The 13,838-nt window shown below is 36.2% G+C and overlaps 1 protein-coding gene across 1 annotated transcript in view; it reads right to left on the minus strand.

Annotated features, from left to right (window-relative positions):
* TRPS1 (transcriptional repressor GATA binding 1) overlaps nucleotides 1–13,838 on the minus strand; it is a 189,414-nt gene that overhangs the window by 149,179 nt on the left and 26,397 nt on the right. Inside the window, exon 4 of the mRNA XM_011360364.2 lies at nucleotides 6,109–6,712. Within this exon, the coding sequence (XP_011358666.1) occupies nucleotides 6,109–6,712 (604 nt within the window). The remainder of the gene's footprint in view (nucleotides 1–6,108; nucleotides 6,713–13,838) is intronic.

Here is a 13,838-nt window from a genome sequence, read left to right on the forward strand (position 1 = left end):
TTTTTTCCAAAATAAAGTCATATTCCAGGTTCTATTTTATTTGTAAATTATTGATAATTATAAACATCTAGAAAATGAGAATGTTGCTTCACAGAAATGAAGGAAGGAGGTTCTTCAAACGTCACTGAAACTACTTATATCTCCTTGAGCTAATAACCAAGCTGGCCAAGCTTCCTTGGGTTAACTGGTAGACCATTCTAGTCATCAGTGTCCTTGCCTATAATTACTTAATGAAAAACTTCTCTAACAGTATCAAGGGGATGGGAAAATAAAAGAATATGCTAATGGAAACAGTATTTACTTTTTTGGTGGGAGCGAATAACAAAATACACAAAAAATCCAAGACAAAAAATTTTCCTGGCATTTTAGGTAATCAACAGTTCTGTTAAATCCATTCATCAGACTGGACTTTGTCAGAAAAAGTACTAGTCACATCAAGTCTGTGCAGCTCATGGCTGACACACTTTTGAATCATTCTGTGTCTGGGCTCCTAAAACTTGGACCACCTTCTATATACCCTTCTCTTCCAACATTTAAGGACGCTCAACAATGGGTTCCTTTTGGGACCCTGTTATCTCCTGACTCATGCAGTCTGTGAAAAAAGGAAGCTAAGCAAAAGATAGTTATACAGGAAATAATTAACAGACACTGTGCTGAAGGATACCGTTTCACAGTGACTACAAACTTGCAGCCCAGTTCACTCAAAGATACATCTGCTTCCCCTGCCTTAGAAACCTGGGCCAGCAGAACTGTGCCAGACCTCACAAAAACCTTCGGTTATAAAAAAAAAAAAAAAGTGCTTTTTAAAAATACTTGAGCCAATGGAGCTGACTTATAAAACCAAACATACAGGTATCAAATTAGTTTTAGTTGTGATCTACTGTCAAAAATGGTATACTGAGATAAAAAAATAATAATAATAACCAATAAAGAAAAAGAAAAAAACTGTCTAGATTTTATTTAATAAAAACAATTCAAATGGTCATGTTCATAACTACACACAACTAATTCAATGACTGGATTGTATTTTTAGAGTAAATCTATAACATATTTCAATTTAAATCTTATCATTTTCTAATAGATGAACACAAAAATGCATCCATATTGGGAAGAAGCACAGAGATGTACAAGGATTGTTTAACTCTGGATATAGTAAATGGTTTTCAATATTTTATTTTTGGGCAAATCAAATATCAACGGCTACCTAAAGAGAAATTTTATCAACATGACATAAAAACTACCATTTTGTAAGCAATGATTAGGGAGATGCAAACTTCCCATTTTTCTTGGTGTAGTCTGTTGTCTTTGGTATTTGATATACACATATGTAAAAAATTCAAACAGGATCAGGAAAACAGTTATGTACATGAACATGACAATAGGTCAATACTACCTGTATGATAACTGAAAAACTGCTTTTATTTTCATTCAACATGAAACAAAACAATAAATATCAGGCGTTTCACTTGAGACCATCTTTAGTTAAAAAACTTCCTACGATCTTCTGTCACTGGTTGTAAAGGCATTCAACACTGTCGCTTGTTTGAACGTTTGTTTGGCTGCCAATGGACTGTCCCCAAAAGAACATTTTTGCATCTCAATAGACTGGCCGGTATCAACAATCTTTAAACTATAAATTTAACGCTGCTGAAGAAAAGGGGAAATAACATCTGCTTTGTACTGTCTTGGTATCGCATTTACAAAATGAACAAATAATCACACTACTTTGCACTTATCTAGAACCCTGCATCTGAAGATCTCAAATGGCTTGACAAACATTAATTAACTAAGCGGCCCAGCACTCCTGTGAGGACTGCAGGCACATGATCTCCTCTGAGAGAGAGATGAACGGAGATGCTTGAGGCCCTTCCTTTGATAGTCTCTGGCTCAACTTGGAAAGCAACTCCAGCAGCCCATAGCTGAACATCTCTGCCAAAATCAAGCAGTAAAAAATGTGCACCTTAAAACGGACAAATGTCCTAAATAAACTTACACTGGAAATTAAAATCTGTCCCAGAGAGATTTATTTTTCCCCGAGATACATGAAGAATGTGGGCTGATAACTATGATGTTTGAACCTGGGGAAGAATCAGAGCCTATAAACTATTTGACTACAACATTTTGCTCTGACAAATGACATGGGGAAGTTTACCTTAATGCTGATTTGCCAATAAGCCACCATAAACTCCAGATTTATCAACTAATCTTAACTATACTTCTGTGATTCATTAACAAAAAAATGCATCTGATACTGGCAAATCTTTGTGAAATATAACGACAGGTCTTTTGTTTCTATTAACATGGTTATCGGTTAAAAGATAAAGTTTTCTATGTTATAAAACCCAATCTAAAAAGTCAAATACAAGAATGAAATCTAGAATTTCTTATCCAGAAAATAATAAGATGAATACAGTTGCATCTGCACAAGTCTACCTAACTAAATAAATAAATATCTTTGTGCAAATACACATTACAGAAAAAAGTTTAGGAAAAGGCACACAAGTGTACTGAGTTCTGACTACACTATATTGTTTAGTTTAAAATGAGAAAGAAACATCTATTTGAACATACAAAACCAATTAAGTTTTGCTTTTAGCACAGGCAATATTAAATATGTTAACCTCTTCACAGAGCCAAATTTTAACTTTAAATGAAAACACTGCATTTTCAAAACATTTCCAGGAGGTTTTTCATGTTTTATGACGTTTTCATATAAATGTCAACTACTTCTAGCGAAGAGTCTAAAAGCTTTAATATTTCTTCCTACTCACAAAAGAAAAAAAAAAAAAAAGACAATGATTTTATTAAACTGTTTGTAGTTGATACACAGGAAAAACCTAATTTTCATAAAGCAATTCACAAGATAAGGCTTATGTTAACATGCTCCCTGCCACCCAAAGCACAATGGTCAACATGGGTCACATACGCAATTTACATTTGTTATAACAAGATCAATTCCATACTAACAACAAGGAAAAAGTATAAAGGCACTCACTGATACAAAAATATATAAATGAACTGTTATTAAACACAAAATTAAAAGCTGAACACTTACCTATGCAAAAGAAAAAAAACAATATTTTGAGTCTTTAGCTCCTCTCTGTGAGTCTTATAGTTCCTTTCTCTCCTTGAGTACAGTAAAATTTCATAACTAAAGCCACTTAAAAAACTTCTATCACAAAGACCAATATTCTGAAAACAATGTAATGATGTGCTTTGTGGCATGATCCTAACTACATTCAGCCTACTCTTTAAAAATGTTTTTGTTATTTACCAGCACAGTGTTGAATTCTTTTAAATTAATATTTTCTGCTGGAAAAATTTTCCATATTAATTCTTAATATCATTCTGTATAGTAGTTAAAGAAAACAGCCAATTTGTTTACTCTTAGTTTTAGAAACTATACGTACAAATGTATTTACAAATACATTTGCCCTATTAATGCTATATTGTATGCATTATTTAATTAAAAATCACTTTTAAAACATATGTTCCATTTCTTAAATTGCCTACTATATCTAAATAAACATGCCAAATAGCAAGGTAATTTCAAGATCCATTCTACCATTTAAACTCAAATATGAATATAATATTCTATAGGTATATATTTACACAGACCACTGAAATTTCATTTAAAACATGTAAATTTTGTTTGCATATTTCAATTGTATATTTATAACATTTTACTGGGCACCTTCAGTACTAACTAGACCTCTACAATTACAAATTTAAAGTATTTTGTTTTTGTCTTTAGTAAAAATGATGGTGATATTCTGTTGGGTTTTCCGTGACTGATGGCAAGAGGAATAAACTGAGAAGTATATATTTGCTATGATAACTCTGTGAAACCAATTTCTACCACCAGAGTAAATTTCTTGTCAATTTCGCAATCAGAATGGACTCCTCCTCTTAATTCTCTTAGGTATCTTAAAGAGATGATCAGTTAAGATATGTGTACATTAAAAATTTTAATTCAGTTAATAACATTAACTATTTCACGATAAATTAAATTAGCTGTACTTCCTTTTTCCAAATATCCAATAAAACTGATGACTTCCAAAAGCACTATTTAAGTACAATGAAATGTAAATTTTAAAGATTCAAATTTTACTAAAATCACAGAAAAATGATCCAAGACTCTTTCAAATATGTATATTTTTTCTCCTCTTTTTTTTGTCAGCTCTTATAATTGAGTAGATGATAGCCTTGGGGATCACAAATCTTATGGTTAGGAAGTCTCCTGTTCTCCATACAACATAGTAAGCAGTCTCTTGCTAAAGGTTTCCTACTTCAGCAGCTAATGTAGAGGAACTGAAAAGACAGTTGAAATGATGCAACAGAAACTTGAAGTCAGGGAATTAAGGAAGTGGAGGAACTGAGAAAAACAATTCTTTAGAAAAGTATTATCTCCCTCTGCTTGCCGGTTCAGGTTTTAGACTTCAATAACTAATAAATGATCATTCCAAATTCTTAGTGCATACAAATGGCAGAAAAAGTAATATTCCAGAAACAGTTTAAAAGAGTCAAACAATTTGGAATCCAATGAAGACGTCATGAATGAAAACAATTTTAAAGTGGGGGGGCAGGGAAAGGGTGGGGAGCTCTAGTGATGGAGAGAGGTAAGGCACCCAATCACACCATGCTCTCATGATGCAATACAAAATTTAAAAACCTAGGACTACATGTCATTCCTGCCTTATAACCAGAATCCATAAGAGCCACTTGCAACCAGAAGAGTCCTGACATGGTAAGAAAATAACCAGCATTTACAATTATAAAAATGCAGCTCCATATGTATTTATCTGAAAGAAGCTCCCTGAACTGAAAACCTTCGTGAAGGTCACAGGAACTATATTTCTCTTCTTTCCAAAGATATTTATAATAAACTTGCTTCTTCTCTGTAGGACTGATTCACAGTGTACAGGGGGCGTCGCCTTTTCTGCATTCAAGCCCTTCTCTTAGTTCCAGGGCATGACTACAGGCAGGAGAAGTAACAGCTTTTATAATTGACAGTGACCTCTAAGGGGCGTTTCTCACCTCCACTGAAGAATACCTGAGTAGCACAGATAGGCTTCAGAGAACCGGCAGGAAATGAGAGCAGAGTGGCCAAGCAGACATTGGAAAGAGCAATTTTTCTCCCCAGAATACATCCGGAGAGAACCTGTGGTCTCTCACCTACAGGTCAAAGCATCTGGCTGGCTAAACTTTATTTCCTAACCGGCTCTTTTGTTATGGTTAGCTGGTTTCTGATCCTTCCTTAGATGCATGAACAAAGCTTGAAATCATCAAGAAACTCCAAACTTTCCAAAGAGTCAAGGTGAAATGTTGAAGCAGTGATGCCTTAGGCAAAAAGCAAGCATCACTTATTGCGAGTTTGTGAATTTTCAAAATCTAAACTATTTCTTGACAATTGCTGAGTCCATACAGCATGAAGAGAGCAATCAAGGATCTTCTCTTACTCAGGTTTTGTTTTGTTTTTCCTCATGGGACTATGTCTCCCTCCCTAAATGAGCCCTATAATATGCTCTTTATGCCATTCACACTTAGGTCTATCTCATTTTTTTTTTCCCTCTTGGCAACTAAACATCAATAAGCATTGTCATTTATACATATTTACACTGTGAGTTTAAAAAAAAAACACACACATTTCTGTATTAACATCTCAACAAGGGCTTTGCATTCTTAGCAATTTAAATCTCTGCTAATTTCCCTATTCGCCATGCACTGTGTCACATCACCTTAAGATTTAAAAGTAATACAGTTATTTTAATGTAATAGGTGTGTATCCTTCTGGGAGTGTGGACCTCCCCTCTCCAAATGTGGCCTCGCTGTTTCACATAATCACCAGGAATGATTAACCAACACTCGATCTGAGCTAAGAGCAGTGACAAACGAGGGACTGCCCACCACTGTATCAAGTATGTTTACAGGACACACAAACACACTTGAGCTATTTTCTGCCACTTCATCCTGATAAGTATAAATCCCCAGACTGATACACATCATTTTGTTCCCCTTGGTAAAAACCATGATTCTAAATCTAGAGAATGCACGAGTCCCTCATTTTCCCTTCGAAGATATAGGAATTAAAAGATTAAACCTTCCTACCCGTAACAGCGACTGGGATTCATCCTTGGACTTGTTCTCTGCCGGAGCAGGATACTGCTGCGTGAGGGCTCCAGACTTCTCTCCGCCAGCGGACACCCCCGGCAGGAACGCCTTGGTCTCCACGGCCAAGCCATAAAGGGGGCGCGCCAGGTGGGCAGCCTCTACATTGGGGCTATCCCTTAGAGTCTTGGTCTGCTCTTGGGTGCTGGTCACAGGCGTCAGAAGCCCCAGGCTTGCTTGAGTGTAGGATGGACTGCCACGTAGGATGTCTGCCCCTCTCCAAGTCATGTTGCGAAGGTCGTCACTTGAACTCTCAGTCCAAACTTTTTCTTTTAGCCCGTCCTTATCTTCTAGCTTCTCCCTCTTCACTGCACTCTCGGAAACTGACTCTCCCATTTTAGAGTCTGGATTGAGCAGACTGTAGACCTTGAGATCAATTTTGGGCTCCTCCTTGATGGTGGATATGGCCTGACCGTCCTCTTCGCCATTGGCTGTAGTGGTGTCCTGTTCCTGGCAGTGAACAGTGTTGAAGTGTTCCAGTAGTGACTGAGTATCGGCAGCTGTGAAACTACATTGACGGCATTTGTAGCAGCTGTGTGCTCTCCTGCAGGAGAAGAAAATGGTCATGGGAAATCTAACATTCGGAAGGGCTTTTTAAAAGAATTTTCTTTAAGCGCCTGAATTTTATCTCATGCAATGGAACAGGTAGAATGAAATATGATATTCTCACCATCCCAAAATTGGAATGTAATTAATTGGCACTTTCAGTTCTACATAAAGAATGTCATTCTCTTTTGTTATATTAGCAATACCAAGTATATAGACACACACATACACTTACGTGCATACACTCCAGCCAATTCACATTTAAAATCGGTGTGTTTGCTTTACTATTGAATGACCTGCTCTGTTTGTTTCACCACGACTGGATAATCATCGAGTCTATATTATTTAAGTAGATATTCATGTTTTTAAACCTGTTTTCCTCAGTGGACTTTCACTTTCTGTTTATTTAAATTGAATTGAGATTTTTTTCACTATAAATATACCTCCATTTGTGATGCTGAAGTGCTTCGTACAGCTTTTACGTATATTAAAATAGATTCTACCTCATTACAATGTTCTTTTCTATCAGAAACTTTAAATCATTTAGTTAATGAAATATGGTTAGCTGATTTACATAACCTAGTAAATAAGATGTACTAGAAGCTCAAGATTTTGCTAAACAAATTCTATTTGTAAGAACTTATGAACATTCAACAAATTGTCTATTAGGTATCAAGAAGTATGACAAGTGCTGTACAGATAAATTGAGAGTGCGTGTGAATCTATGTTAATATGTGTGTGTTTTCTCTTAAAAGTCATAGAACAAGATCCTATTGTTTCATTTCATAGAATCTTCTGCTGTTAAAGACAGAAGTATAACTGTTACAACAGGACAAATGTTTGATTAACAAAGAACAGAGGCACTGTATCCTAAAAGGCATCTCAAAAAGGTACACAAATGATTCGTAATGAGGCATACTTGCTTTAACTAGAAGCCCTATATGGCTCTCTAAATAAATACTATGTAGAACACTTGTGCTCTACCATGTTATGTTAGGAGTTATCAAGTTAAATAACAGAAAAAATTTTAAGAGCTATTACTTAAAGCCAGTGCAAAATGTGTGTGTGTGTGTGTGTGTGTGTGTGTGTGTGTGCGCGCGCGCGCGCGCACGTGTGTGTATAAAACTGCGGATAATCATCACAATGTTACTTTGCCAGATATGGTGTACATATTGGTGAATAAAAGACACAGTCCTTGTCCATCTAGTGATTACAGTCTAGTCAGGAAAGACAACTTCACATCAGACTAAAATACATAAGTACAAAGAGTGACATGCTATGAATTAAATCGGTAAGATGGTAATGGGGTGGAAAATCTGCTTAAGGTAGTCAGGAAGGTCTTTCTGAGGGAGACGTATAAACGCAAGGATGAAAATTCACTATTCTAGTCGGAGGAGGAAGAAGGGGAAAGGAAGCTCATTCTAGCAAGTCTGAGGTACTGAAAAGAGGCCATTGCTACTTTGGAAGAATAAATAACAAGCGGAATCGTATCCATCAACAAGCTGGGAGGGTCAGAGGTTTGTTGAGCATGGTAAGGGAGAGGATACAGTCACAGGTTAAGGGAAGCAACTGCAGGTTATAAGCAGAGGAGGAGCATGGTGAACTGTACATTTTAATCGCTCTGGAACTGTGATAGTTTCTGTATCGAGTAACTTCACTCCCTAATGAGACCTGTCTGATGGCTGAAAATCCAAAAGAATGTTCCCATTTGTGGAAGCAAAGTTCAAAATCATTATGACATGTAACAAAATCTCAGCCAATATTTGTTGAGAGTACTTAATCATTTTCTTATCATGGATATTTAACTCTTACTTTTTACAGAATATTGTTTTCACTCCTTTCTCCCACTTGTCTTCATTGTTTAAGTAATAAAGATAAAGCAAAAGAAAATACAACAAATAATATATAAAATTGATTTTTTGATGAATTGACCATAAAAACATAATACAAAAATTTCTCAAGCGGAAGAAGCCTGACCCTTAAGAAAAGAACATCTATCACCAAAAGTAAGAATCTTGCCACCAATGTTGAGGCCAGAAAAACCAAAAACATGATTAAGATCAGAACGGACAACAGACAAGACCTAAAATCTAAGATATATAGTTCAGGGAACCCCATCCAAAGACCTTTCCTCCCAAAACTACATTCAAGTATGATACAATGAGAGAATAATCTCCTAAACTCAAAAGTATATCAAAAACTTGTTATATTTATGAAGCTCAATTTTGCATACAAAAGTGGATGATGTATCAGAATGGTTAAAGCTCAAAACATGCCTAGGAAACACCCTGCTGAAGATGTATCGCATAATCTAATGAGTCGTGAAAATTAAAAAACAAACAAACTTCAGGAAGCGCATTCGCAAGCTCTGGTCCTGGTTGACCTTCACTTCCAGATAGATCTAATGAGCTCATTGTCCACTGTGCCAGCAAGTTTGGAGTTGCCCTGACATGGCAGGATTTCTGAAATCTGTGATGGGACCCTTGCCTATAAATTAAGGCTATAAATTGCCACTGGTACTTCTACCAAAACTGGTAGCTCTGGAACAAAAATTCTAAAGAACTACAGTGATACTATTTCAAGAAATAAAGATGATATATTATTATTAAGACAACAAGAAGTGAGAAAGTACCAACACAGAAGAGAAGAAATACAAGATTCTAGAGAACTGCACGACAAAATCATTTTAAAACGGCAGACTCACAGTTCTTATTGGAAGAGTAATTTAGTTTACTTAAGGATGTGCCTCTAGAAACAGAAAACCTGATTTTTAATCTTGGCTTTGTATTTTACTATATATGTAACTTTGAATAATTTACTGAACCTGCCTCAATTTCCTCATCTAAAAAATGAAAATAATAGTGTCTCCCCATAGGGTTTTTGTGAAGATTAGGTAAATAACACTCACATTAAGTAAACAAGTACGTAAGGGTTAACCTGTTGTTTGCCCTTCTTCCTACAAAAACCTTCTGTTTGTACGACCCCCTGGAGCACCCTTCTAATTGTTAGATGGGATGTTGTTTGATTGATGAATTGCTTAATTAAAGCCAATTAGATCTTCAAATTTATTCAGTTGAATTTTGTTCTTTAACACCAATATATATCCTAAAATTAAATGAAGCCACTTCTTCAATGTGAATCTGTATCATGTGCTCTTTGTGCAAATTAAACTTACACACTGGTGTTTTGGTATCATTCGTTTCCATTCTCCCATGTACCTTAACTATGACAGACATCATTTTTAAAACCAAGTTGATTTCCTAGAAGATCCTTTGCTTTAAGACTTTGCCAGGTAGAATACATTCTATGCCTTTTCTACTTGACCTTGTTGTGTTTAATGGCCTGAAAGATTCAGCAGTTTAGCAGTTTACTGCCTAATTGTCAAGCTTTACTCTTTTTTTCATTGAGTGGCAACACCCAGAATCTTAATGTTCTAAATAACAAAAATAGAATGAGCTTTACCTACGTTTTACTAAAGTCTGGGAGGTGGGGATATCTTGTGAGTGTGTTCATTAAGGTGGTTTAGAGCCACAATATATCTAGTAATGTAGCTAAGTAATTAAGATTACATACCTTTGATATTTACTTATGGTGCAATCTAGAAAGATCTTGAGCCATCCCACACCTTCTCCAAATAAAAATAAATGCATCCAACCCCTACCTATTATTTGACTGGTACTTCCACCTCGACATACACGGCCCTAGGCCCCTGCCCGACAATAAATTCATCACGAAGTATCACACTCTGAGACACAGTGTCTGGGCTTCTAGGTTGTCTAGTTTCAAGCTCCTGTCTCACTGAACAACCTCCTGACTCCTTGCAGGTCTCAGCAAGAGCTGCTTGGGTCTGCCTCACAGAGGAGCCCCTGATCCAACCAACCTAGGTGAAACCTTCCATGATACGGATGCTGGAGAACTGTCAGAATCCAGAGAATGCTGAGGATTGGGTGTAAAGCAAAAAAGAAAACAGAAATTAGAGAGATATGTTTTCAGTGAGAACCAGGTTTTATGTTGAAAAGGAAAACACATTTTAACAGGAAGGATATTAAAATAAGGTGGTAATAACAAGCTCAACTCACACACCTTTTCTTTTGAAGAGTTCAAAGCACTCACATGTCTCTGATCTCACATTCCACTGAAGCTTTAGAAAGCCCATTTGACAGATAGTAAAATGGAGAAATTGTGACTTGTCCATTGAGTCTACGTCAAGTCAAGAATACAGGGCTTCTATCTCCCAAATCAATGTTCTCTTTTTCTATCTTCTGCTGCCTAATTTTTTAACTGTATACAAAAATAAATGAAATTACTGACAGTATGGAAAATCGAAACATGGGGAACTCAAAATGAAAACATGAGAGGATGAGAAAGGTCTTCTGACAGAAAAGAGACTAAAAGCAATGGTCTGTAAAACAGGCCATGTGCTGTGCTGAAACTTAAGGAGTTTCTTAGTAATATATGGTCCAAGGCTGAATCAGAATCACCTGGGCATAACCAAGGAGTCTGAATTTTTAACAAGGTCCTCAGGTGACACCAATGCGGGGGTCAGCATCAATATTAGTAGATATATCATGGTTCTAACAACTCAGTAAACACATTCATAAGACATTCTCCAACCTCCAAGTCATTAATAAAACACAGGTAATGCCCTTATGAGGTTATTTAGAATCTTAAGATTCTGGTACTACTATTAATGAAAAGACAGTAAAGCTTGACAATTAAGCAATAAACTGCTAAACTGCTCAATTAATCAGGAAACTGCTAAACTCTCTCAGGCCATTGAACAGCTTAGATGAAGCGAAAAAGGTAATTTGCGACTTAGTGCTCCACAGACCTGAAGGACTGCTTTCTCCCTATAGCATTAGTCTTAAATAAATGACAGGAAAATATAGTTAAAAGACAACATTAATCCACTTTCAATATAAACTTTTCAACAACCTATATTAACATCTAGAGCACTGCTTCTCAAATTCTAACATGCATAGGAATCACCTGAGAATCTTGTTAAAATTTAGATTCTGATTCTGGAAGTCCGGGGTCAACCTGATATATAGTATTTCTTACAAGCTCCCAGATGCTGCCGATGCTGTCAGTCCCCAGACTACACATTAAGTAGTGAGAATTATGAAGCCATGGTCAGAGATAACTTCAAGATGGGTATTAGTCTGGAATGAACTCTCAGTCTACATACTCAGTACTGGATTGAACATTCCCAAATGAATTCTTTATGATGGGCAATAACATATACTTCTGAGAGTCAACACTAATAGCTTCATAAGTTAAAACTACAGACATGACATTGTCAAGCATAATCTCAAAACAGTAATTCATATTTTTTATTTTAACTGTTTGGAGATCATCTTCCAATATTCTTTAGTGCCGGGCTATTTATATATATTATCCCACAACAATCACACAAAGTAAGTATTTCCATCCCTACTTCACAGAACAAAAACCTGAAGCACAGACAAGTCAATTCACATAAAATAATACGGAAGGCACGAAACAGTATCTTAACTCTTGTCCAGGGTTACTCTTTTATGTCTGTTGTTTGGTACTTGGTGCAATGTTACTAGTTTATTCAGGAATTAAATCTTGAAAGATTTAGGCAGATTCTCTGATGTGTGTCATTCTCTCAATAATGACAGAGAAGACCTTCAATATGATAACGTGTCCTCAAAGAATAAAAATAGAAGATTTCGATCCCTAGTATAAGAAACATAACTCAATAATAATAAAAGTTTAGTTATTGTGAAAGCCTGTTAGTTTGGACTCCTCTCTAACCTATTAAATGTGCTTCATTTTATTAGCATTAATATGAAAACCTCGAAAAAGTGTTCAGGGAATTTTTTCTCTATTTCTCTACACCCACCTTAACCACCTTCGGATCCACAAAGACTTCCCAAATGACTCAACCCAAGTGTAAACCTAGCATTTCTCTGTGCTACTCTAAAACTGTCTTCCTCTGAGCATTTTTTCCACATTGCCATTTATTAAAATCCTGTGTTAGTCTTACTTTGCAGTTATATTATAATTGCCTTAAGATCAAGATCAAAGCTCACACAGCTCTGTATCCCCCGCACCAACCTGACCCAGAACATCCAGTCATTCAGTAAATATCATACTAAAGGAATGAATCTGTGAGGAAGAAGAAACTTTCCTCTACCCTCAAGGTTCTTTTGGCTCGTCTGATAATCAAGTAGGCACGAGACAGATTAGGAAGAGAAAATAATGCAATTTGATACACACATACATATGGGAACTCTCTATACACGAGAGAGTCAGAGACCCCACACACATAAGAGGTTCAGGGGCAGAAAGGAAACGAGTATGTAAGACAGGGCTGAGCTAAGGTTGAGGTACGGTGCTGTGGGAGCTGCAAAGGTAACTGCAGAATAGTAAGAAGAGCAGATGTTTAGTAAATAGAAGTATGTTCTCCTCACTACTCTCCCATTACCGGCAAGCCCCTAAATTCCAGTTCTTCCATGTAGTCAAGGGAGGAGCTCGAGTTCCTCCTGAACCTGAAGTTAAAGTTGCCCTTAGCTCAGAACAATCCACATACCAGAGCAGCACATTTCGGGGTGATTAGATCTGAAATCCCACAAACCACTACAGCTCTCAGAGAGTTCTGGTTTTAAGAGGCAGAGCCAGAAAGTGGCAGAGAAATATTAAGAGGTACATAGATATTTTGCAGATGGTATATTTTAAGTGGTTCTCTGAATAAACTCTTCATTATTTACAAACTCCTAGAACTTCTGGTTATATTAAGTCAAACTAATTTAAAGGGCACTACAAATATATGTTTTACATTAATTTAAATTCTATACTCTCCTGACAACTCGATAACAAACACTCTCCTCATACTAGATGTCATTTTGTACTTCTCCCCAGCATAAGATTGCTGGATAAAACACAGGGCACCCAGTTAAAATTCAATTTCACATAATAAACAAAAAATATTTTAGTGTAAATATGTCCCATGCAATATTTGGGATATATGTAGACAAAATCTCAATATGTGCCATCCAACATTTTAGACAATGAGGACATGAATCAAAGAAACTTTGATTAACCAGCTAAATCATCCTTTGACGTCAGAGAAAACTACATCAAGCTCCCTCAAAAAA

Source organism: Pteropus vampyrus, unplaced genomic scaffold, assembly GCF_000151845.1.
Source record: "Pteropus vampyrus isolate Shadow unplaced genomic scaffold, Pvam_2.0 Scaffold54, whole genome shotgun sequence".
Classification (NCBI taxonomy): Eukaryota; Metazoa; Chordata; class Mammalia; order Chiroptera; family Pteropodidae; genus Pteropus; species Pteropus vampyrus.